The following is a 25,439-nucleotide window of genomic DNA, read 5'->3' as shown; positions in this document are numbered from 1 at the left end:
AAATAAATAAATAAATAAATAAATAAATAAATAAATAAATAAATAAATAAAATCTTGAAAAAATAATAGTATATATCCCTTTGCATTAAAATATAACTAAAATGATTGCATATAGTGAGTGATATGTCACTTTTCCAATTATAACCAGGAGCCAAGTCTCCACTATGTGAAACAATAAAAATACCCCACATCCCCCCAAATCTTTGATTGTCCAAAAGCAGCCTTACATTTTGATATCCTACTTTGTGTTGTTAATTCAAAAAAGGAGAGTTTTATAGCCAAAAAATAAAAGCAGCCATTACTTTTCTTTAGAAAATGACCTCTCTGTTATGAAAATTACAGCACACACACTCTTGGGATATATGTTCTACTTTCCTGAAGCAAACAGATATTATAGAAGTATTGGGCTGTTGATGTGTAGCTTTATCCAACAAGCTATGAGAAGAATTTGTTAAGGATAGAAAAATAAATATGTAACAGTTTAGCTTCTCCTGCAGCAGTTTTTTTTTTTTTTTTTGAGATGTAAAATTTAAATGATTCTGCCCAAACTGTTGGCCTGTAGAGCTAATATTCTAGGAATTCTACTCCAGAGAAAGAAAGATTTGTATCTATAAGTTGCCTCCTATTAATCTCAAAGTAACAGCCTTTTGGGGGGAGAGATTTCATCGTGGGAATTTTCAAATGTATGTAAAGTGGAGATAATAGTTATTACTTTTTGGTAAAATGAAATAATGTGGAAAGAAATATTGAACTGGGAAGTAAGTGAGCAGAATTCTAATTCCACCCATACTGTTGATGATGTTACTTAACCTTGGGACAGATGAGTTACCCAATTTGGGCTTCAATTTATCCCTTTATATATAAAAGTACGGATAATAGAATGTATTTATTCTTATCTCATAGGTACATTAAATACTAGTGGGAAGTATAAATGTAAAAATTAGTTACATTCAGAAGCCAACTTATTTTTACATAATAGTCTTTTTCTTGTTTCTGTGATGTCTCCTTTTCACCAAAATAGAACACACGACAAACACATTATTTCCCCTACATTCTATGCCTGCAATTTTCTTCTGGCTAGTCAGGTTGGCCAGACCCATTTAGTATTCTTTAGACTGGAGAAAGCTTACAACCACATCTATCATTTTTAATACTGACAACTTCATTAAACTAACTTATGTAATTTCTTGTTGATGAAATAGAAACTTCCTACATTTATCTCTTCAGGTTATGAGAAACTACTGTTTGAAACAAATAAAAAAAAAGAAGTGGAATTTTGGAACTGAGAGGGAATTTCAGTTTCATGTAAGAAGTAATTGCCAACAAATCTGGTGATATGAATTATCTATGGTACTTGTTAAACATATTCCTTCCTGGGCTCCTCCCCTAGCAATTCCATCCAGTGAATCTAGTGTAGGCCTGAAATTTGTAAGTATATATAGTGTGTGTGTGTGTGTGTGTATTAAAATAGATGATTCTTATCAATGAGGAAGGTTAGGAAAGATTGACACAATTTAATATTTTTATCCTCAAATATGCAAATTGAGGCCTGCAGTAGTTGAAAGTTGCTGAGCTTTCACAGTTGGTCAGTATAGGTTTTAGACTTCTAACAACTTGGTCAGTTCTCCATCTATCACCCTGGCCCTAAAAGTTAATGTGCTTACAAAACATGTACCTTCTCTAACTGGCACTGATTTCCCACCCCCCCATATCTGTTTACTCACTAATCTAACATTTTCTTTCCTGCTAAATCTGACAACTACTTAAGTTCCAGGGGCTGGAAAGAAGCCCCAGGAATCAGAGAGCTCCTATGAGAACTTGTTGCCAATGATAATAACTTCAGATGTCAGGGCTCAGTGTGGAGTTTGCAGCTTTCCCATCAGAGCTTTTAATGACTTGCTAACTCAGATTCTTTTTAGCTCAGATTTTATGGCTTTCTGTTTTCTGGTTATTCTTATTTCTTATATAAGCCACACGGCTTTTCTTCATGACCCTTCAGGAAACTTCTATTGTGATAATATTATGTCAAAGATCCTTGAAAATCTGTAACCTCTTATAGAAATGAAGATGATTTTTGTTTTTAATTCCATTTCCAAATGATATGAGGTGGACTTAAGGCTTCAAAGACAGGATGGCTATATGGCAGCATCAGTCTGCTTACTCTCCTCTTAAAACTCTGAAGCTCAATTTACTAAACTTTCTCCTGATTTTTATTTTCTCCTTAGCAGAGGAGAGCATTCTACACAGTATAATTTAGAACCTATTGTCACAGTTCAAACTGTTTTGCTCTTTTTTTTTTATATCAGATAGAAGGCTTCTTAAAGGAACTTTATTTTTCAACTCACTCCTTCCCCAAACCCACCTCCTTTTTTAAAGAAGCCATACACATTTGTCTTTGGGAGTGTTTCTTTTTAACTGGAATATAATGAAATAGACCTTTTTCTATTGGTAAGATAAGGAAACTGTCGTACTTGTGTTCATATAACATAGTATCAAGACATTTATTTTTTTAAATTTTTTTAATTTTTTAAAGATTTTATTTTTAAATAAATAAAGAGAGAGACACAGCGAGAGAGGGAACACAAGCAGGGGGAGTGGGAGAGGGAGAAGCAGGCTCCCCGCAGAGCTGGGAGCCCGATGCGGGACTCGATCCCAGGACCCTGGAATCATGACCTGAGCCGAAGGCAGTCGCTTAACCGACTGAGCCACCCAGGCGCCCCTCAAGACATTTATTAAGCGCCCCAAATTAAGTCCCTGTCTCTCAGCCCCAGGCTAACCTTTTGTTCACTTCTTTAAGCAGGTTAAGGCTGGAAGTCAAAGTATAACCTGAGCAGTGTTGTTGTGACCATTTTTTGTTATCTTTACTAACTGAGATATTAGAATCATAATGTAAATATAATCTGAAAGGATGTTGGGGAAGGTCATAGAGAACATGTGACCACCGGTTGACCTGTGAGTTGGACACATGCAATTGGAGGCTCCTCACCCCGTTCCCTGTCCTTGGAATGTGGGTTCTGCTTGCTTTCCCCACTCCGAGAACCTGCCCCAAGGACCCAGTCTCGAGATTGTGATGCGGTGTTGAGACTATCTGGACAATATGCATGACTGAACCCAGTTAATGCCTCTATATAAACTTGTAAGATTTGGCAGGCAGGAGCTTACAAACCAACAAAGGGGCTGGATTGGTTGTCTGGTGCAAACCTTTATGACACAGTGGTTTCTTCTTGAGGCATCCTTGAGTGTGGTTTCAGATTGCATGCTAGTGATAACTAATTCATTACTCTGTAAAGTTCCGATTATTACACAGACTTCTCTTATATTCAGTTGCTTCTTGTTAATTTCCATCCATTTCCCCCAGTTCTGCACTTAGGAGCTGCATAAAATTAATCTATTTTTCATATAAAAACCCTTCAAAAATTTAAAGATAGCTACACTCTACTCTTGACATTTTCTCTCTACACCAAACACCCCAGTCTTCAACTTTTTCCTCATGGGCCGTATTTTCATACTCTTTCATCATAAAGGATGCTTAATGAACTCTAATAATTTCATAATGAAGTGTGATTTCCTTTCTTTTGGTTACTGTCTATTTAAAAATAAGCTTTTGAATTTTGCCTGGAATTATTATCATACTGAATACACGGTGGAATCCACTTTCTTTCCCTTTGTGAACGGTTACTCAAAATTGGTTTGTTTTCTCCTTCCACTTCTATGTCCAAATTTACTCATTTAATGTATATTAAAGCAATCTGAAGACACAGAGTTCTGTGGGTGAAGGTGGGGGGGATTGAGGATCTTAATGGGTCTTCCAGTATGCAAAGTCTGAAAAAGACTGAACACATGGGACCTCACCTTCTCTATTTAATAAAATAAAAAGGGATTCCCCCCCCCCACCCCCTACCATACAGACCATGTAGGAGGCTAACTTATTTTTTCCTGTAGGGTAGTGCTTCTAAGATTTTAATGAGCATGCAAATTACCTGGGGATCTTTTAAAATGCATATTGTGATTTATATGTCTGGGGTGGAGTGGGGAATCCTGCATTTCTAGTAAGCTCCTGGGAGAATCCTATGCTGTTGCTCCAAGGACCATACTTAGACCAGTACTGTCCAATAGAAATCTAATGCGAGACACAAAAGTGAGTCACATATGTAATTTTTAGTTTCCTAGTACACATTTTAAAAATGCAAAAAGAAATGGGTCAAGTGAAATTAACTGTGATAATATACCTTATTTAACTCAGCATATCTAAAATACATTTCAATATGCAATCAGCATTAAAAAAGATATTTTAAATTCTTTTTTTAACTATGTATTGAAAATTTATATTTGTTTTATACTTTATCTCCTACTGGACTAGCCACATTTCACATTCCATAGCTATATGTGCCTATGTGGCCCCTGACGAACAAACTGGCTAGCTTAGCTGTAGATGTGGAGATTTGGGTCTCTCAGAACCAGAAATAACACAAATAATTAATATTTGCTGATGCTTACTTTGCTCATGACACTGTTATTAGATGTGCATGCTGTATAAATGCTTTAAATGAATTATCTCATAAAATCTTTATAACATCCCTATACCATAAGCAATTTTATTATCCCCATCATAGATATGAAGAAAGTGAGGTTAGCAGTAGCTGGCCTGCAACTGCAATGGCAGGGTTAGGATTCTTATCCAAAGAGTGCGACTCTGGAGCCCAAGCTGTTAACCGCCGCTCCAGGACAGAGGGCCCTGTTAGGGAGGCTAGTCCCCAGGGAAGGGGAGCAGCAGGCTTGGCCTTGGGCTGGAAAGGCCAGGCAAGATAATTCTGTGTGGAGGCATGACCACTAAACTCCAGTGCTGAGTTTCAAGTTTATTTTTATGTGATGTATTTGCCCAAGGGTATTTTTTTTATTATGTTAGTCACCATACATTACATCATTAGTTTTTGATGTAGTGTTCCATGATTCATTGTCTACGTATAACACCCAGTGCTCCATGCAGAACGTGCCCTCTTTAATACCCATCACCAGGCTAACCCATCTCCTCACCCCCTCCCTTCTAGAACCCCCAGCTTGTTTCTTAGAGTCCATAGTCTCATGGTTCATCTCCCCCTCTGATTCCCCCCCCTTCATTTTTCCCCTCCTGCTATCTTCTTCTTCTTCTTCTTCTTTTTTTTTTTAACATATAATCTATTATTTGTTTCAGAGGTACAGGTCTGTGATTCAACAGTCTTACACAATTCACAGCACTCACCATAGCACATCCCCTCCCCAATGTCTATCACCCAGCCACCCCATCCCTCCCACCCCACCACTCCAGCAACCCTCAGTTTGTTTCCTGAGATTAAGAATTCCTCATATCAGTGAGGTCATATGATACATGTCTTTCTCTGATTGACTTATTTCGCTCAGCATAACGCCCTCCAGTTCCATCCACGTCCTTGCAAATGGCAAGATTTCATTCCTTTTGATGGCTGCATAATATCCCATTGTATATATATACCACATCTTCTTTATCCATTCATCTGTCGATGGGCATCTTGGCTCTTTCCATAGTTTGGATATAGTGGACATTGCTGCTCTAAACATTGGGGTGCACGTACCCCTTCGGATCCCTACATTTGTATCTTTGGGGTAAATACCCAATAGTGCAATTGCTGGGTCTTATGGTAGCTCTATTTCCAAGGGTATTTTTAAGTCTCCAGTATTGTTGACTGACCTCTGTAACTTAGTAAGAGAGACCTCCTGTTGACAGTATTGACGGGACCTGTGGGAATTAAGTTTGGTGGGGAAGCTTGGGGGATCTTGTGAATTCATGTGCAGAGAATGTGACAAAGACATCTGGGTCAGCTGGATCAGTGGTCCACAGGATGATGGGACCAACCTTGCACATGAATGGGCACTGTGGGGGAAATTCTTCAACCCATTCCCGGGGACCAGGTCTTCTAACAGCCACATGGGGTGAGGGTGAATGATGTGGTTTGAATGTCAGAGGGAAACAGCCAACCTCTGGGCCCTTCTCTCTCATCTCAACAGTGGTGGAGTCATTGGTTATCTACATTTCCTGTCTATTCTGGGCTGTAATTTACCTGGAGCAGAAGGCTAATTTTATTTTGAAAAGCGACATGATCTCTTTGCCTATTTTCGATTTTTGATCCCTTCTTAACCGAGTTGTTTCTACCCCTTTCAGATGTAGATAGGATTTCAGTAATAACAGCAACAATGAGAGTTTGAAAGGTAAATTACCGCATGGTGCCCAAGAGAGCAGGCTCTGGACTCAGATTGCTGCATTCAGACTTTTGCCTGTATCCTCTGCTAGCTGTGTGACCAAGACAAAATCACTTGCCCTCTGTGAACCTCAGGGTCCTGTGAGCCTAAATAAGGCTAACGATTGCACTGGTTTCCTGGGGCTGTTCTAAGCATCATATAGAACAGTAAACATAAAACGCTTAGCTTCATGCCTGGTACTTAGGAAATATTCAGTGAGTGTTAACTCTTAAACGATTATTGCCATTCTTCCCCTATAGCTCATTATTCTATTTGCCCGAGCTGAAAAATCATCCTGTCGCTTTCCTTATTTTTCTTACATAAAACTTTTAAAGTGCCCCTTCCCTTCTTTTGGCTTTCTTTAGCATTTTTATAGGCCCAGTTTACTACAAGCCTTAGCCCTTATAACATTATTATAATGCCATGCTGAAGTCACTAATAAGTGTTCTTGGCTGTGTTTCCTTTTTTTTTTTTTTCTAAATTTGTGCAAGTCTTTAAGATGTGTGCTCATCAGAGAGCTCCCTATGTAGCCCACAAGGCCCCCTTGGAGCTTCATTTTATTTAATCCTCTTTGGGGTTCTTGCAGTTTTGGGGTTCAGGATTCCTTTTTGGAGGAGGCTACACCTCAAAGTGTATTATGTCTTAAGAGATATAGCTCATGATTTTTTATCCTTTTGGATTTCTAAAATCTGATTTGCAAGTCTAGCTCAGCCTTCTATCTATCACAAATTCTACAAGAACTTGAAGGGAACCTGGAAGGGCCCAAACCATCACAGGTGGTCCCCACTCCTGACCCATCTCCATCTTGGAACAGGACTGAGGTTTGCAATGCAATCTTCAAACAGAGTTGCAGTGAAATAATGATTTACTGAGTAATGGATGTTTTCCTGAAGATTTGAAGGAAGAGAAAAGTGAAGAGACACATCCTACTTCAGTTTCACTTAATAGTGTTCCTCATTAGGGTGCACTATTCTTCCTCAGGATCATCTTCCCAATTTGTATACTCTAGTGGCCTCTTTATCTCCTTTTTTACTTTAAACTCTTACCTTTCCTCTTCCTCCTTCTCCTTTTCCTGTTCCTCTTCCTCTCCCTTCTTCTGCCTTCTTCTTCCCTCTCTTCTTTCTTTTTTAAAGAAAATTCAATTATTTTCTTGTTAACCATCCTACACTTAGCAAATCAAAAGTTTGGGGGTTAGAAACAGAATGTCCATATACTGTGACCAAATAGGCTGTAGGGGACAGAATCTCAGTGAATCCCATTCATATTGCTTCCTTCCAGTGTCTACACTACAAACAGATAACTTCTTTGTCAGACTTTGTCCTGGGATAGCAGCTCCTTTTCCTGATTTCTTTACAATTTCAACTATAAATGTAATGTTGGTAGAATTTTCCAGATGCTGTGCTTTTAGTGGAATGAGATTTTTATAAAGTATTTACATAGCCAAAATTCTCATTTTACCTTGACCTACCTCTGTGATTTTTTAATTGGGGTACAATTTACATAATAGTAACATGTTGAGATGGTAAATGCATGTTTTAATGAATGCATGTCAAGACAAGTATTTCCATTACCCCAGAAATTTCCTTCTGCCCCTTCCCATTCGATCCCATTCTACTTCCGGTCCCAATCCCCATCCAAAGCAACTATTCATCTGATTTCTATGACCTACAGTTAGTTTATACTATTCATATAATATGTACTTTTTTGTATTGTCTTACACTCGGCAAAGAATTTCTGAATTTCATTCATGTTGTCCTTATGTTACAGAGTAACATTCCCTTGTATGAATATAGCACAGCTTATTTATACATTCTCCTCTTGGTTGATATCAGAATTGTTTTTCACTATTATTTACAAAGTCATCATGAACATTCTTGTGCAGGGCTTTTTATGAACAAATGCTTTCATTTCTCTTGGGTAATTACATAGGAATGCAATTGCCAGATAATGTGGCAGGTATAGTTCTTTCAGAATATTTCAAATCCTTTTTTTTCCCAAATAGATGGTACCATTCTATATATCTGCCAGCTGTGTGTAAATATGAGGTTCTGGTTGTCTTATATTCTTTTTTTTTTTTTTTAAAGATTTTATTTATTTATTTGAGAGAGAGAGAATGAGAGACAGAGAGCATGAGAAGGAGGAAGGTCAGAGGGAGAAGCAGACTCCCCGCTGAGCAGGGAGCCCGATGCGGGACTCGATCCCGGGACTCCAGGATCATGACCTGAGCCGAAGGCAGTCGCTCAACCAACTGAGCCACCCAGGCGCCCTGGTTGTCTTATATTCTTAACAACATTCAGCCTTTTCAGACTTTTTTACTTTTGAGTATCCTGTTGGATATGTGCTGGTAGCTCATTGTGGTTTTAATTTGTATTTTCCTGGTAACTAACAGAGTGGAACACTTCTTCATGTGCTCATTGTGTATCTTTTGTAAAGTTGGAATCTTTTCCCCATTGGGGAAAGAGTTGTGATAGATTTTCAGTCTAGGATAATAAAGCACAGGCCGTGTCCTCCAGATTGTCTGGGCTTATCATTCTCTCCAAAGCTTACTTCTCTTCCTCCATCTCTTCTTGTGCCTCCCCTGAGCTACCCGCCATATGTTTAGATTCATTGATTTCTAAGCAGATGAGCAGAGCTGTGAATTTAATGTGAAATGTATGTGAAACCACTGTATTCTGAAAGTTCCACAAATTTGAATTATTTTCCTACCTCCTTTTTAATATAGAGTTGTTGGGTTCTTTTGATGGTAGTTTTGTGCCACACTTTAGCTGAGTGCCCTTGCCCAGAAAGTCATGATGTTACATACAATATCCTATGAACCTCCTTTTGCTATATTTCTCATTCATCCTATATGGTGGTGTCATTGCATTTAATATTATTAATATTAATATTAAATAAATATTCTTAATTATTTAATTATTTACTCCTGTATGTTGCTAAGCATACCTTCTACTGTTCTTTTTTTCTGTCCTGTCATTCAACATTCTGTCCTCCATGTATTACATTTTGCAGCTCTATTTTGGTCCTTTTCTTTCTTTCCTTTCATTTGCAGCTTGAAGTACACCCTATAATTATTCACAGAGTGTTAACTGCTGTGTTAATATGCATCCCCTACTGTATGGACATGTTGCTGTTGATTGAGGGTCAGTAGGGTATGTGCATAGAATTGTTTTCATGTAATGTTAACTAAATTATACCTAGTCATCCCCATTCTCCTAGCAGAACACCTGAGAAAGTCTTGTAACGATGATTTTCATGTTAAAAAGACCAAGTGAGTAATGAGAGAATCTGCTATTCTGGATCTAAAGGAACACATTTTTGAGGCAATTTGGGTGCAGTATAGAGACAATGTAATACAGAGGCAAACCCACTCATGGTCAGTGCTGCTGGACCATCCAGTAAACCAGGAGTGGCCCAGTAAAAGTGGGCACCTGGTATTATGATGAGGTTAAAGAGCAGGGCAGAGGGGGGGATTTCCTCTCTATCTGTTTGTAATCATTTGAATTCCAGTTGTGGAATCCTGAAGGTTCCACTTCAAGCCCTGAAGTAGTTTGTCAGCCAATGGGCCATGATTTGGAGTGGTGAATAAAAGGAAAGTTAGAGATTCCTCCAGTCTGTCCTTTGATTGATGCAGACATTGCATTTGTATTCATTATCCACTCTGAGATGCTCTAGGAAGCCCTCCATAGTAGAAATATCCTAGCTGAAATTCTACCGTTAGCAATTTATTCCTTTGGCTTAAGAACTTTTTTTAAATAAAAGCATCCTCAGTGAAAGGATAATACATTATGCCAAATACCTTATGACATTATATATCAAGGATACTGAACTAGTTTAATGAGACTAGATTGCATTTAATTTTTACTTTTTCTTATAACATTTTACTTATAAAATAAATTTATTATTCTGAAAAGTTAGGTAGAGAATATATGGTACAAAAAGTTAAAATATTTCCCTCAAGCCTACCCCAGTAATCTCAGGGATGGCATAAATTAACTGGTATGAGTATTTCCTGGTCTAGCTTTGTGTATATACAGCACACACACACATACACACACACACACACCTAAATGTGCATTCATATATATATATATACATATATATTTTTTCTTATTACAAAAAAGAAATCATACCTGACATAATTTTCTATAACTTGCCTTTGGTCACTTGATTTTTCCATGATAGTATATATAGAGAGGTCCCCCATTATAGCATTGCATAGTGTCCATGGTTGGGTGATCTTAGTTAATTTAATCATTTTCCATTAGAAGGGCATTTAGAACTTTGTTTTTTTAAAACAAATAGTGTTGAGAACATCCATCTGTCCTCAAGTAATGCTGAGAAAATTCAGCTATACATCTAGCTTTGTTCAAATGTCAACTGTCAATATTTTAATAAGATTCCTAGAAGTAGAATTGTTGGATTTGGGCATTTCACATTTGATAGAAACTGCCAAAATTCCTTCCCCAAAATGCTGTGCCATTTCAAATTTCATTAACAATGTCCAAGCTTGCCAGTTTCTTCATATTTTGCCAGCACTTCATATTCCTGCCGACTGGGCAAGAGAGAATCATAGTCTCCTTGTTTAAATTTTATTTCCATGATCACCAGTGAGAATTTATTCACCAAATATTTACTATATGGTAGTAATATATGGTATATGTACTATGTATTTATATGCTAAGAACTGTTTTAGACACTTGGAATACAGCCTTAAAGAAAGCCTCCATAGTCCTTCCTGTGGTATTTATATTCTGATGGGAAGAGAGATAATGTATAACTTGACAAAAAAAAAAAAAAAAACACATATTGGGGGGTGATAGGTGCAATGAAGAAAAGTAAAGCGGGCTACAAACCAAGATAATAATGAAGAGACAGCTGAGAGTGTGTATTACTTTAAATAGGAAAGTCAGAAAAATTCTTTTGCCAGAGGTGGTATTTGAGCAGAGGCTTGGTAAAAGAGGAGAGTGAGACTAATTCTCTGGAAAAAGAATATTCCAGGCAGAAGAAAAGGTGCAAAGACCAAGGGCAGCCATGTGCTTAGAATGTTCCCTGATGCAGCAAAGAGGTTTTTATATAGAGGAGTGTGAGGCAGGAGAGACAGCAGGAGGTGAGTCAGAGGCCTACCTGGGGACCAGGGCAGAGGTTGCAGAGAGTTGCTGCCCAAGCAAACATTTGGGATTTAGTCAAGTGAGATGAGATGTCAGATTTCAATGGGTGTTATCGCAGGCCAGTGGTGAATGAAGGGCAGGGCAATGCAAGGGTAAGGCTGCTTCGGACAATAAGGGGTACATTGTCTATAGAGAATTTATAAGCAATAATAAGACCAATTAGAAAAAATAAAGAACAGATTAGTTGCTGCCAGGTTAATTGGTGTTGTGAGGGGTGGGTGTGGCTATAATGGGGATAGCACTAGAGAGCCTCATGGTGATATGGAACAGTTCTACGTCATGATTGTGTTTCTGGTCACACAAATCTACATAGGAGAAAAATTGCATGGAATCACTCACACAAACAAACACAAACACAAATAAATGAATGTATGTGAAGCTGATGAACTTTGAATAAGCATTGTGTAGTGTACCAATATCCATTTCCTGGTTTTGATATTGTACTCTAATGTACAATAAGGTACCATGGGGGAAGTGTGACAAAAGTACACAGGACCTTCAAGCACATTTTTTATAATTTTCTCTGAATCTATAATTACTTCAAAATAAAAAGAGTAAAAAAATTATCACCATGTGCCTACAGTTCTTAACAATATCAGTGGTAAAATACTTTTCCCCTGGGACAGTCTAATCTCCCTGTTCTAGCCATGATACTCACTGTTACAGCCTCCCACTTATGTTTCATGTTCTTTATCATCACCCTCAGCTGCTAGGCATTTGGATAGTGGATATAGTGAACACAAATTTTAATAGAGAAGATGACATAGATAGAGCTCTAGGTTTGTTTAAATGATTACCAGAAACTTTCTCCATAGAGTTTTTTGTTTTTATCTTTTGTTTTTACATATGTCACTCCATACTTGGATAGATAATACACCAACAATATATATATTTTTTATTTTTTATTTTTTTATTCTTATGTTAATCCCCATACATTACATCATTAGTTTTAGATGTAGTGTTCCATGATTCATTGTTTGTGCATAACACCCAGTGCTCCATGCAGAATGTACCCTCCTCAATACCCACCACCAGGCTAACCCATCCTCCCACCCCCCTCCCCTCTAGAACCCTCAGTTTGTTTTTCAGAGTCCATCGTCTCTCATGGATCGTCTACCCCTCCAATTTCCCCCCTTCATTCTTCCCCTCCTGCTACCTTCTTCTTCTTTTTTTTTTTTTCTTAACGTATATTGCATTATTTGTTTTAGAGGTACAGATCTGAGATTCAACAGTCTTGCATAATTCACAGCACTTACCAGAGCACATACCCTCCCCAGTGTCTATCACCCAGTTACCCCATCCCTCCCACCCCACCCCCCACTCCAGCAACCCTCAGTTTGTTTCCTGCGATTAAGAATTCCTCATATCAGTGAGATCATATGATACATGTCTTTCTCTGTTTGACTTATTTCGCTCAACATAATACCCTCCAGTTCCATCCACGTCATTGCAAATGGCAAGATCTCATTCCTTTTGAAGGCTGCATAATATTCCATTGTATATATATACCACATCTTCTTTATCCATTCATCTGTCGATGGACATCTTGACTCTTTCCACAGTTTGGCTATAGTGGACATTGCTGCTATAAACATCGGGGTGCACGTACCCCTTCGGATCCCTACTTTTGTATCTTTGGGGTAAATACCCAGTAGTGCAATTGCTGGATCATATGGTAGCTCTATTTTCAACTTTTTGAGGAACCTCCATACTGTTTTCCAGAGTGGCTGCACCAGCTTGCATTCCCACCAACAGTGTAGGAGTGTTCCCCTTTCTCCGCATCCCCGCCAACATCTGTCGTTTCCTGACTTGTTAATTTTAGCCATTCTGACTGCTGTGTGTACTCAGAAAACTATAAAATACTCATGAAAGAAATTGAGGAAGACACAAAGAAATGGAAAAATGTTCCATGCTCATGGATTGGAAGAACAAATATTGTGAAGATGTCAATGCTACCTAGAGCAATCTACACATTCAATGCAATCCCCATCAAAATACCATCCACTTTTTTCAAAGAAATGGAACAAATAATCCTAAAATTTGTATGGAACCAGAAAAGACCCCGCATAGCCAGAGGAATGTTGAAAAAGAAAAGCAAAGCTGGCGGCATCACAATTCCGGACTTCCAGCTCTATTACAAAGCTGTCATCATCAAGACACCAACAATATTTTTAAACAGAGAAAAAAATTGTTACAAAATGTAGTAGATAACTTAAAAATAATAAACATAAGGGAAGACTGAGAAATTAAAGACAATACCTAAAACCTTATTTATTGTACTGTCTTATAAATTCTTAGTTTTTATTTGATGTTCTTAAATAAACTAGCAATAGACATACATAAATAGTAGTAGTTGAGGTTCCAGTCCAAAATGGTGACGTAGGAAAACCCTGAACTCACCTCTTCCACAGAACACATAGAATGGCATCTATTTATAGAGCAATTCCTCCTGAAGAAGAACAGAGGACCAGCTGAACAGTTTCTGTACAATAAAAGATAATGAGAATGGCAAATAGGAATAGCAAGAGAGACAGAGATGGGGTAACGAAGGGGACCCCCCCAACCCCAACGCTGTGAATTGCAGAGGGAAGGGATAGTACCAAAGGACCATGAGCAGATTTGTCTGTCTTTGGACACAGAAAAAAAGCCAAGGTTTAAAAGACCAACTGGAATATAAAAGAGCCAGCCCTAGTACTCTTCCAAACAGTGGGGTTGCTGCTGGAACTCTCTTTGGATGGGAGATGCTGACAGACATAATCTACACTCTTCCTCTGCCTTGAAAGTGCAGACCAGTGCTCAGTCTGGACACCCTAACTCACCTGCCACCTCCTTGATTCCCAGGACCTTAGCCCATACCATGTCCAGGCATCCACCAGTGTAGCTACAGGGCAGTGCACAGTGGGACACCCCTGGTTAGCACCCACTACAGCTCCAGCCTTGGTGCCAAGGTGACACAGGTGCCAAACACCCCAAAACACTTCAGACCCACATCACTTTGGCTTCAGATGGCCTGATAGGCCCTCCTGGTGCACAGTGCTCCAGAATCTCCCAGCTGATGTCTACCTTAGATCCGTTTGCCCTGCCTGAGTGCTCCTTGGACAGAGAGCTTCAGGAACACCTGGTCCTTGCTTGCATTGGTTCCAGCCACCCCACCAAGTCATCCCCTGCACCAAGCACCTTGGAACACCATGGCTTATACCCAAGTGAGCTTCAGCCATCCCTCTAAGTCACCCTCAGTGTGGAAAGACCTAGGACAACCTGGCCTGCAACTACTTCGGCTTCAGGGCACATTTTGCACAGAGCCCAGGGACCACAGCAGCCCACACCCTCTGTAGCTTTAGTTGTCCTGCCAGGGCTTGCACTGTGCAGAGCACCCCAGGACTCCCTGACCTATACCTTATCTTGACACCAGGCACCCTCTGTGCAGAGAGTCCTGGAACAGCCTATTTTATACCCACTTTAGCTATCTTGCTAAGGTGTCCTCTGCATTGAGCCCTACGTGTGTTGGCTTGCACCCACTTTAGTTTCAGTTATCCTCCCAAAAAATACTCTGCGCAGAGAGCCCAGTCACCTCCCAGCCCATATACTGCCTCAGCTGCAGCCACCCTACAGGGCATCCCCTGCACCAAGCACCCAGGACACCACAGTGAGCACCCATTTCAGCTTCGGGTGTCCTGCTAGTGTGCTCACAGCATGTAGAACCTTCATGTGTTCACTCAAGTAGAATACCCCATCTTGCACACACTTGAGTTTTATCTGTCTTGTGAGGCCATCACTGTGTGGAAAGCCCTAGGACCTCCCAGCCTGCACCCTGACTCAGCTTGAGCCACCCTGCCAGGACACTCTGCACAGAAAGCCTCAGACACCCCAGATAATACACACTTTAGCTTTAGCTATCCTGTCAAGGTGCCCTCTGCGTGTAGAGCCTCAGGACATGTCAACTTGCTTCCACTTTAGCCTTAACTGTCTTGCCATGGCACTCACTCCATGGAGTGTCCAAGGACCACACCCATCTGTGCCCACTTCAGCTTTAGCTATCTTGCTAGGGTGCCTACTGCATGGAGAGCCCCAGGACTTCCAGTCCTTGCCAGCCATAACTCCGCCAGATAGCAAAAGTCAGCAAGCACACACAGTTTACATAGGAAATGACCATACACAAAACCATTCCTTCAAGTTTAGGAGAAGTAGCTGTTTCACCTAATTCATAGAAACAAAGAAAGCCAAGAAAAATGGAAAGACAGAAAAATGTACTCCAAAAGAAAGAAAATCGTAAAACTTCCCAAAAAAGAACTAAATGAAATGGAGATAAGAAATATGCCTGATAAAGAATTTGAAGTAATGGTCATAAAGCTGCTCACCAGGCTACAGACAACAGGGGAAGAACTCAGTAAGACCATTAATAAAGAGATGGTAAAAAACAAAAAACAAAAAACAGAAAACAATCAGAGTTGAAGAGCAGAATAACTGAAATTAAAAAACAAACAAAAACTAGAGGGAAATAACAGTAGATTGGATGATACAGAAGAATAGATCAGTGACCTGAAAAACAGGGTAATGGGAAGCACTCAAGCTGAATGACAAAAAGACAAAAGAATTTAAGAAATGGGGATAAGTTAAGAGATCTCTTGGACAACATCAAGCAAAAAAACATTCATATTATAGGGGTCTCAGAAGGGAGAGAAAGAATGGGGCAGAAAACTTACTTGAAGAAATAATAGCTGAAAACTTCCCTAACCTGGGGAAGGATATAGATATCCAGGTTCAATAAGCACAGAGAATACCAAACAAGATGAACTGAAGAAGGTCCATGCCATGACACACAATAGTTAAATGTCAAAGGTTAAAGATAGACATTTTTTTTAAAAGATTTTATTTAATTATTTGATAAAGGGCATGAGTGGGGGTAGGAGCAGAGGGAGAAGCAGGCTCCCGGCTGAGCAGGGAGCCCAATGTGGGGCTGGATCCCAGGACCCTGAGATCATCCCCTGAGGTGGAGGTAGACACATAACCGACTGAGCCACCCAGGCACCCCAAGATAAACACAATTTTAAAGCAACAAGAAAGAAGCAAAGAGCTGCCTACAAGGGAAACTCCATAAATCTATCAGCTGCTTTTTCAGCAGAAACTTTGCAGGCCAGAAGAGACTCAGTAATGAAAGGAACAAACCTACAAAGAGTATGCTACCCAGCAACACTATCATTCATATTTTAAGGAGACATAAAAAGTTTCCCAGACAAACAAAAGTTAAAGAGTTTATCACCACTAAATTGGTCTTACACGAAATGTTAAAGAGCCTTCTTTAAGTGGAAAAGAAATGGCCATCATTAGATGTAAGTAAATTATGACTAAAAAGTTGTAAAATATGACAGCATATGCATAAAACATGGAGTAATGAGTGAGAGAGAGAGAGAGAGGGAGAGAGAAGTCTTTCTTTCTTTTTTTTTTTAAGAGTGTATTTGAACCTTAAATCACATTAACTTAATATAGACTGCTATACACTTAAGATGTTGTATATAAACTTAATAGCAACCACAAACCAAACACCTATAATAGATAACAAAAAATAAAGAGAAAAAATACAAACATAACACTACAAAAACTCGTTAATTACAAAGAAAAAGAGCAAGAGAAGAAGGGGACAGAAAACTACAAAAACAGCCAGAAAACATCAACAACATGGCAATAAATGCATACCTATCAATAATTACTTTAAATGTAAATGGATTAAGTGCTCCAATAAAAAGACATAGGGTGGCAGAATGGATAAAAAAAAACAAGATCCTTATATATGCTGCCTACAAGAGAGTTCACCTTGGACCTAAGGAGACATGCAGACTGAAAGAGAAGGGATGGAGAAACATTTGCAATATATATAAAAAAACAAACAAAAACACACAAACAAAAAAGTTGGGGTAGCAATACTCAGACAAAATGCTTTTATTTTATTTTTTAAATTAAATTTAATTTAAATTCAATTAATTAACATATAGTGTATTATTAGTTTCAGAGGTAGGGTTCAATGATTCTTCAGTTGTATATAACACCCAGTGCTCATTACATCATGTCCATCACCTTAATGTCCATCACCCAGTTACCCCATTGCTCCACCTACCTCCCCTCCAGCAACCCTCAGTTTGTTTCCTATAGTTAAGAATCTCTTAGAGCGCCTGGGTGGCTCAGTTGGTTAAGCGACTGCCTTCAGCTCAGGTCATGATCCCAGGGTCCTGGGATCGAGTCCCACATTGGGCTCCCTGCTCTGCGGGAAGCCTGTTTCTCCCTCTCCCACTCCCCCTGCTTGTGTTCCCTCTCTCGCTGTGTCTCTCTCTGTCAAATAAATAAATAAAATCTTTAAAAAAAAAAAAAAGAATCTCTTATGGGAGGGGAAAAAATAAAATAAGACAAAATCAGAGAGGAAGACAAACCACGAAACAGCATTTTAAACAAGACTGTAACAGGAGACAAAGAAGAGCATTACATAGTGATAAAGGGATCAATCCAACAAGAAGATATGTCAATTGTAAATATCTATGCATCCAAGATTGGAGCAGCTAAATACATTAAACAAATATCAACAGACATAAAGAAAAAAATTTATGGTAATGCACAATAGTAGAGGACTTTAACAGCCCACTTACATCAATGGATATATCATCCGGGCAGAAAATCAATAAGGAAACAGTGTCTTTGAATGACATTAGACCAGATAAACATAACAGATATATACAAAATATTCCATCCGAAGACAACAGAATACACTTTTATTCAAGTGCACATGAAACATTCTCCAGAATAGATCACATGTTGGGCCATAAAACAATTCTCAAAAGAAGATTAAAATCATAACATGCATTTTTTCTGGCCAAAGCAGTATGAAACTAGAAATCAATCAAAAAACAATCAATGAAGAAATTTAAAAAATACCTGAGAGAAATGAAAATGAAAACAAAGTTGTCCAAATTATTTGGGATGCAGCCAAGGCAGTTCTAAAGGGGAAGTATTTAGTGATACAGGCCTATCTCAAGAAATAAGAAAAAGCTCAAATAGACAATCGAACCATACACCTAAAGGACCTAGAACAATAAGAACAAACAAAGCTGAAGGTGAATAAGAGGAAGGGAATAATAAAGATCAGAGCAGAAATAAATGACATAAACACTGAAAAAAAAAACAAAAACAAAAAACAAAAAACCCAACCCTCTCCCCACCCAAAAAAACCAATTGAAATAGTCAGTGAAACCAGGAGCTGGTTCTTTGAAAAGAAAAAGATAATTGTTAAATCTTTCACCAGACTCATCAAGAAAAAAAAAAAAAAAGAAAGAAAGGACTCTAATAAATAAAATTAGAAATGAAAGCGAAGAAGTAACAACTGACACCACAGAAATACAAGGGGTTATAAAAGAATGCTACAAAAATTATATGCCAACAATTTGGACACTTTAGAAGAAATGAATAAATTCCTAGAAACATATAATCTTCCAACACTAAATCAGGAAGTAATAGAAAATCTAAACAGACCAATTACTAGAAACAGAACTGAACTGGTAATCAAAAACTTCTAAAAACAAATGCCCAGGACCAGATGGATTCACAGGTGAATTCTACCAAACATTTAAGGAAAAGTTAACACTTACTCTCCTCAAACTATTCAAAAAATAGGAAAGGAAGGGAAACTTGCAAATATATTCCATGAAGCCTGTATTACTCTGATTCCAAGACAGACAAAAACACTACAGAAAAGAAACTACAGGCCAATATCCCAATAGACATAAATGCAAAAATCCTCAACAAAATATCACCAAACTGAATTCAACAGTACATTAAAAGTATTACTCACCACAGTCAGGTGGGGATTTATTCCTGGGATGCAAAGATGGTTCAATATTTGCAAATGAATCAATGTGATACCCCATATTAACAAGAAGAATGATAAAAACTACATGATCATCTCAATAGATGCAGACAAACATTTGACAAAATTCAACCTCCATTCATAATAAAAATTCTCAAAAGAATGGGTTTAGAGGGAGCATACCTTAACATAGCAAAGGCCATGTACAAAAAACCCACAGCTAACATCACACTCAATGGTGGAAAACTGAGAGCGTTTCCTCTAAGATCAGGAACATGACAAAGATGTCTACTCTCACCACTTATTTAACATAGTCGTGGAAGACCTTGCCACAGCAATCAGATAAGAAAGAGAAATAGGAGGCATCCATATTGGTAAAGAAGACATTAAACTGTCAGTACTTGCAGATGACATGATACTTACATAGAAAATCCTAACAACTCTACCAAAAGAAAAAAAAATAGAAGTAAAAGAATTCAGTAAAGTTGCAGAATATAAAATTAATACATAGAAATTGGTTGCATCTCTATGCACTAATAGCGAAGTAGTGGAAGGAGTAATTAAGAAAACAATCCCACTTATGATTGCACAAAAAAGAATAAAATACCTTAGAATAAACTTAACTAAGGAGGTGAAAGATCCATACTTTGAAAACTATAAAACCCTGATGAAAGAAATTGAAGATGACACAAACAAATGTAAAGATATCCCATGCTCCTGGATTGGAATTAATATTGTTAAAATGTCCATACTACCCAACACGATCTACAAATTCAATGCAATCCCTATCAAAATACCAACAACATTTTTCATTAGAACTAGAACTAGAACAAATAATACTAAAATTTGTATGGGACCACAAAGTTGCTGAATAGCCGATGCATTCTTGAGAAAAGAAAAACAAAGCTGGAGATACCAAGATATACTATAAAACTGTGGTAATGAAAGTTTTCATTCATTTCATTCATTTCATGTGTCCATAGACACATAGATCAATGGAATAGAAAAGACAGCCAGAAATAAACCCACAATTATATGGTCAATTAATCTTTGACAAAGGAGGCAAGAATATGCAATGGAGAAAAGACAGTCTCTTCAATAAATGGTGCTAGGAAAACTGGATAGCTACATGTAAAGAAAATGAAACTGGACCACTTTTTAACACCACACACAAAAATGAACTCAAACTGCTCAAACTGTATAAAAGTCCTAAATGTGAGACCTAAAACCATAAAAATTCTAGCAGAGAACCCAAGCAGTAATTTCTCTGACATTGGCTGTAGAAATATTTTTTAGTTGTGTATCCTAAGGCAAGGTAAGTAAAAGAAAAAATAAACTTTTAGGATCACATGAAAATTAAAAGTTTTTACATGAAGACAGAAACCATCCACAAAACAATAAGGCAACCTACTGATTGGCAAAAGATATTTGACAACAATATATTTCAGAAGGGATTAATATTTAAAACATATAAAGAACTTACACAGTTCAACACCAAAACAAAACAAAACATACAAACAAACAAAACAAGCAATCTGATTTTAAAAAATGGGCAGAGAACCTGAATAGACATATTTCCAAAAAAGACATGCAAATGGTCCACAGATCCATGAAAAGATGCTCAACATCACTAATCATCAGGAAAATGCAAATCAAACCACAAAGAGATATTACTTTACACCTGTCAGAATGTCTAAAGTCAAAAAGACATGAAATAACAAATACTGGATCGAATATGTAGAAAAAGGAACACTCATACACTGTTGGTGGGAAATGTAAATTGGTGTAGCCACTGTGGAAAACAGTATGGAGGTTCCTCAGAAAATTAAAGATAGAAATACCATATGATCTAATAATTCCACTATTGGATATTTACCCAAAGAGAATAAAAATGGTAATTTGAGAATATCTATGTACTCCTGTGTTTATGACAACATTATTTCCAATAGCCAAGATACAGAAGCAACCTAAGTGTCCATTAGTAGATGAGTGGATAAAAAAGATAACACAATGGAGTATTACTCAGCCATAAAAAAGAATGAGATCTTGCAATTTGAGAAAACATCAGTGGAACCAGAGGGTATAATGCTAATTGAAATAAGTCAGAGAGAAAAAGACAAATACCATATGATTTCACCCCCATATGGACTCTAAAAAAAAAACAAATGAATAAACAAAAAGTAGAATGAGACCTATAAGTATAGAGAACAAACTGGTGGTTGCCAGAGGGGAGGGTAATAGGGGGATGGGCAAATTTGGTAAAGGGGAGTGGGGCATACAGGCTTCCAGTTATGGGATGAATAAATCACAAGAATAAAAGGCACAGCATAGGGAATATAGTCAATGATATTATAACAGTACTGTATAATGTATGGTGACATTTGGTGGCTACACTTGTGGTGAGCATAGCATATTGTATAAAGTTGTTGAATCAGTGTGTTGTACACCTGAAACTAATGTAATACTGTGTATCAACTATACTCAAAATTTTAAAAAAAAGTTTTAAAAATGTAACATTTATCTTTTCTCATTTAACAGTTATAACTTTTATGTCTTTTTAAATTGTAATGCACTGGCTAGGAAATCTAGTACAATAGTAGGTCATAAAATGTTAGCTGGTATCCTTGCCTTGTTTATGACTTAAATATGTAGAGTTTTTCATTCTAAATGTGATCGAGTTGTGATTTATGTTAGATGGCATTTATTAAGTTTGTTTCTTTGTTTTAGGGATTTGGGTATTTGATTATTAATGGTTGTGGAATTTACATACAAATAGATATTTATATATTATATCACATGTTACACCATATTATACCGTATATTGTTATACACACACATGCACATACACACACACAATGAGATGAGCATTTTTATTTAAAGATTTATTTATTTATTGGGGGGAGGGGCAGAGGGAGAGAATCTCCAAGTCGACTCCCCACTGAGCGTGACTTGGGGATTCATCCCACAACCCATGAGATCAGGACCTGAGCCAAAACCAAGAGTCAGACACTCAACCAATTGAGCCACCCAGGCAACCTGAGATGAGCTTTTGAGTTTCTTTCTCCATCTATCCATGCATTAAATTTTATTTACAAATACCCCAATATTGAGCCATCCCTGCATTTTTAGGGAAGAAAAAATCTTGCTCTTTTAATTTCTTAATTCTTTCAATGTTTTAATGTGCTGCTAGATTCAATTTGTGGTCCCATGGATATAGTACCAGAAGGAATATTTTTCAATGATTATCATTTGGATTTTTGCATTTTTATTTAAAAGAGCAATTTCATTTTTTTAAGTTTTCATTTTAATTCCAGTTAGTTAACATACAGCATTATCTTAGTTTCAGGTGTACAATATATTGAAACAATTTCATTATATAAGAATTTTTTCCCTTTGATGTCCTCGAATGTCAGGTTATAAAATACAAAATGGGATCAGTTACATGATAAGAATAGAAATTTAATATGGAGTAGAAAGAATAGTAACTTCAGGGCATTGAGAAACCCAGGCCTGTGTTCCCCCCCCACCCCAATGTGTATATGTTGGCCAAAAGGCAGCAAGAGGATGCTGCGTGGGCCTGGGATCTTAAAAAATGAGACACCAACAGATCGTAGCTATACTTGTGAACATAGCATAGCATAGAGAGTTGTTGAATCACTATGCTGTATGCCTGAAACTAATATAACATTGTGTGTAAACCATACACAAAAAAGAAAGAGACAGAGGGAAGAAGGGAGGGAGGGAGGGAGGAAGGAAGGAAGGAAGGAAAAAAAAGGGAAAAAAAAGGAAAAAAAGAAGGGCTTATGGAACAACTTTGTGATTATGCGCAGGACATCCCATGTTTTTTCAGAATTTCTCTCCTGATCTTTTTTCTCCTGGGAATACCTGTGTCATGTACAATTGACTCTAGGCACATGAATGCCCTAATTCATACCTATTTGATAATAATCCCTAGTTTTCATTAGTGTAAATCTAATTCAGCTGATCAAATGGTAGACTCACCAAGATACAGGATTATTCTCTCTTCTCTGGGGCTTTGTAGCAGTGCTTAGAAAAAGGGTTGGGTGTTAATAATAGCTGCTTTGCCTTGAAGAAACAGGCAGTGGGGTGGGAAGGGGGGCGGTTAGAAGTTTGCCACTTTATTGCAATTTCAGCTCAGTTGGCATGTCTTATTTGACAGTGATTTGTGTTAAGTAGGTCTTTTCTGCTTCCAGAATATTTCCTTTTGTGAAGAATATAGTCTTTCCTTTTAAAATTACACTGCATATTGCTAAGAGGTTACAAAGGGAAAGTCACTTATTGTGGACACTTTCACACTGCTTCTATTTAAATTTTTGGACTTTGGAATCATTAACAAATAAATTTAACATTCTGACCTTCAATGCATACCTCTATTAACCTCACTCGGAGCTCCACTGGCCACTTGTCACTCTGTGTCTCAGTGTCTTATTTCTAGTAAACTGTAGTGGCTAGTCTCAGACCCTAAGAATCTATTACTGATTAGTTTTTCCATCTACTGTGTTTTCATTGGTGTGGGATATTTCTTGATCAGTCACCTGAATTTTTTTCTTTTTAAAATATGTATCTCTCAGGTTAAAAAAAAAAAAAATCTCTGGGCTTAAGATTCTCTCTCCCTCTCCCTCTGCCCCTTCCACCCCCTGTCTCTCTCTCTCTAAAAAAAAAAAAAAAAAAGGAAGATTGTATACGAATTGTAGGCGGCATAAACTGCATTGTTCTGTGAATTACAAAAAGTCTCCCCCTCTGGGTGGAGGTATTGGAAAAAGATATGCTTCTGGGCATGAACCAGAGGGTGTAATTTGCAAGAGGAGCACAGACTGTTCAGCCCCTGCCTGCCCTCTGGCAAGGTGATCTTTTGCAGGTTCAACCTGTCCAACGCTATGTAGAACCCTGTATATATCAGGGTTCTCTGAGTATCCTCATACCCTATCAAATGTTCACCAAATATTTGCTACCAAACTTCTTTTTTTATTTAACATCTGGGTTAGAATTGAAACTCACATAAGCACATTAATTTGTTGATGTATTTATTTAGTATTTCTTGGATGCCCACTACCTGGCTGTGAGTGATGGGTTGGAATTGCAGCGGTGAGCAGAACAGCAGATGTTCTTGTAGAATCTGTATTACTGTGGGGATTTAACTCAATTCATGTATTATTATTTAATGTCTACACAGCCTTTCATCATAGGTGGAATGTTTCTTCACACTGCTTATTGGAAAAAAAAAAGTGCTGTATATGTTTTTCTTGGTGATAGGAACTGGACTAGCTGAAAACTTGCTAATAATGATTCCCAGGTAAGAAGTAAGTGATCCAGTTCTAATAACTGGGTTTTTGCCATCTAATTGAGAAGGAGAAGAAATACCCATTTCATAGAGAAGAATGTCATCTGCAGAATAAAATATCCCTGGGGCACCTGGGTGGCTCAGTTGGTTAAGCATCTGCCTTTGGCTCAGGTCATGATCTCAGGGTCCTGGGATCAAGTCCCATGTCAGGCTCCCTGCTTAGTGGGGAGTCTGCTTCTATGCCCCTCCCCTGGCTCATGCGTGCTCTCTCTCTAATAAAAATAAATAAAAGCTTTTAAAAAAAGAAAAAAACATGGCTTAAATGTATATAAAGTGTAAATGTGAATGGGATATGATAAGGTTAATTAAGGATTTTTTATTTTTATTTTTTAATTTTTAACTAGAGGCAGCGTAAATGAATCAACTAAATATCAGGACAGGGGATTCTAAGTTGATACTTACACTACCTGTTGGTCTTGAACAAGTCATATAACTGCTTTAGGCCTTGATTTTCTCATTTGTATAAATAGGATATTGTATAAGATATCATTAAGAATCTTTTCCATTCCTAGATTCCATGAGGGAGCATATCTCTAAAAGGAAGGGATATTCCAAGTAGGCTACCATTTTCTTTAGGATCTGGCTGGTTACCCTTTGACATAAAACTTCCTCAGACCATGAGTACCAATTCAGGAAAAAAAAAAATGAGAGGTTTCTCTTCTTTAAAAATGTAGCATTCTCTCTTATAATGTTTTTGATCATTACAAATATAAGAGAAGAAAATAACTCTAGATGAGACATGTCTTATATGAATAGTTGGCCATCAGTTTAAGTAGAGAGAACAAAATTGGTTTTTGCTGGTGACCTA

At 37.7% G+C, this 25,439-nt stretch overlaps 1 protein-coding gene across 1 annotated transcript in view; it reads left to right on the top strand.

Annotated features, from left to right (window-relative positions):
- Positions 1-11,283: 11,283 nt before the first annotated feature.
- The window catches only part of LOC118011685 (thrombospondin type-1 domain-containing protein 7B-like), a 156,908-nt gene continuing 142,752 nt past the window's right edge, over positions 11,284-25,439 (top strand). Inside the window, exon 1 of the mRNA XM_035006542.1 lies at positions 11,284-11,359. Within this exon, the coding sequence (XP_034862433.1) occupies positions 11,284-11,359 (76 nt within the window). The remainder of the gene's footprint in view (positions 11,360-25,439) is intronic.

This window comes from Mirounga leonina, unplaced genomic scaffold (genome assembly GCF_011800145.1).
Source record: "Mirounga leonina isolate KUSES-001 unplaced genomic scaffold, KU_Mleo_1.0 Mir_151, whole genome shotgun sequence".
NCBI lineage: Eukaryota > Metazoa > Chordata > Mammalia > Carnivora > Phocidae > Mirounga > Mirounga leonina.
The sequence above is the reverse complement of the archived record's forward strand: the minus strand, read 5'-3'. Positions and strand labels throughout refer to the sequence as shown.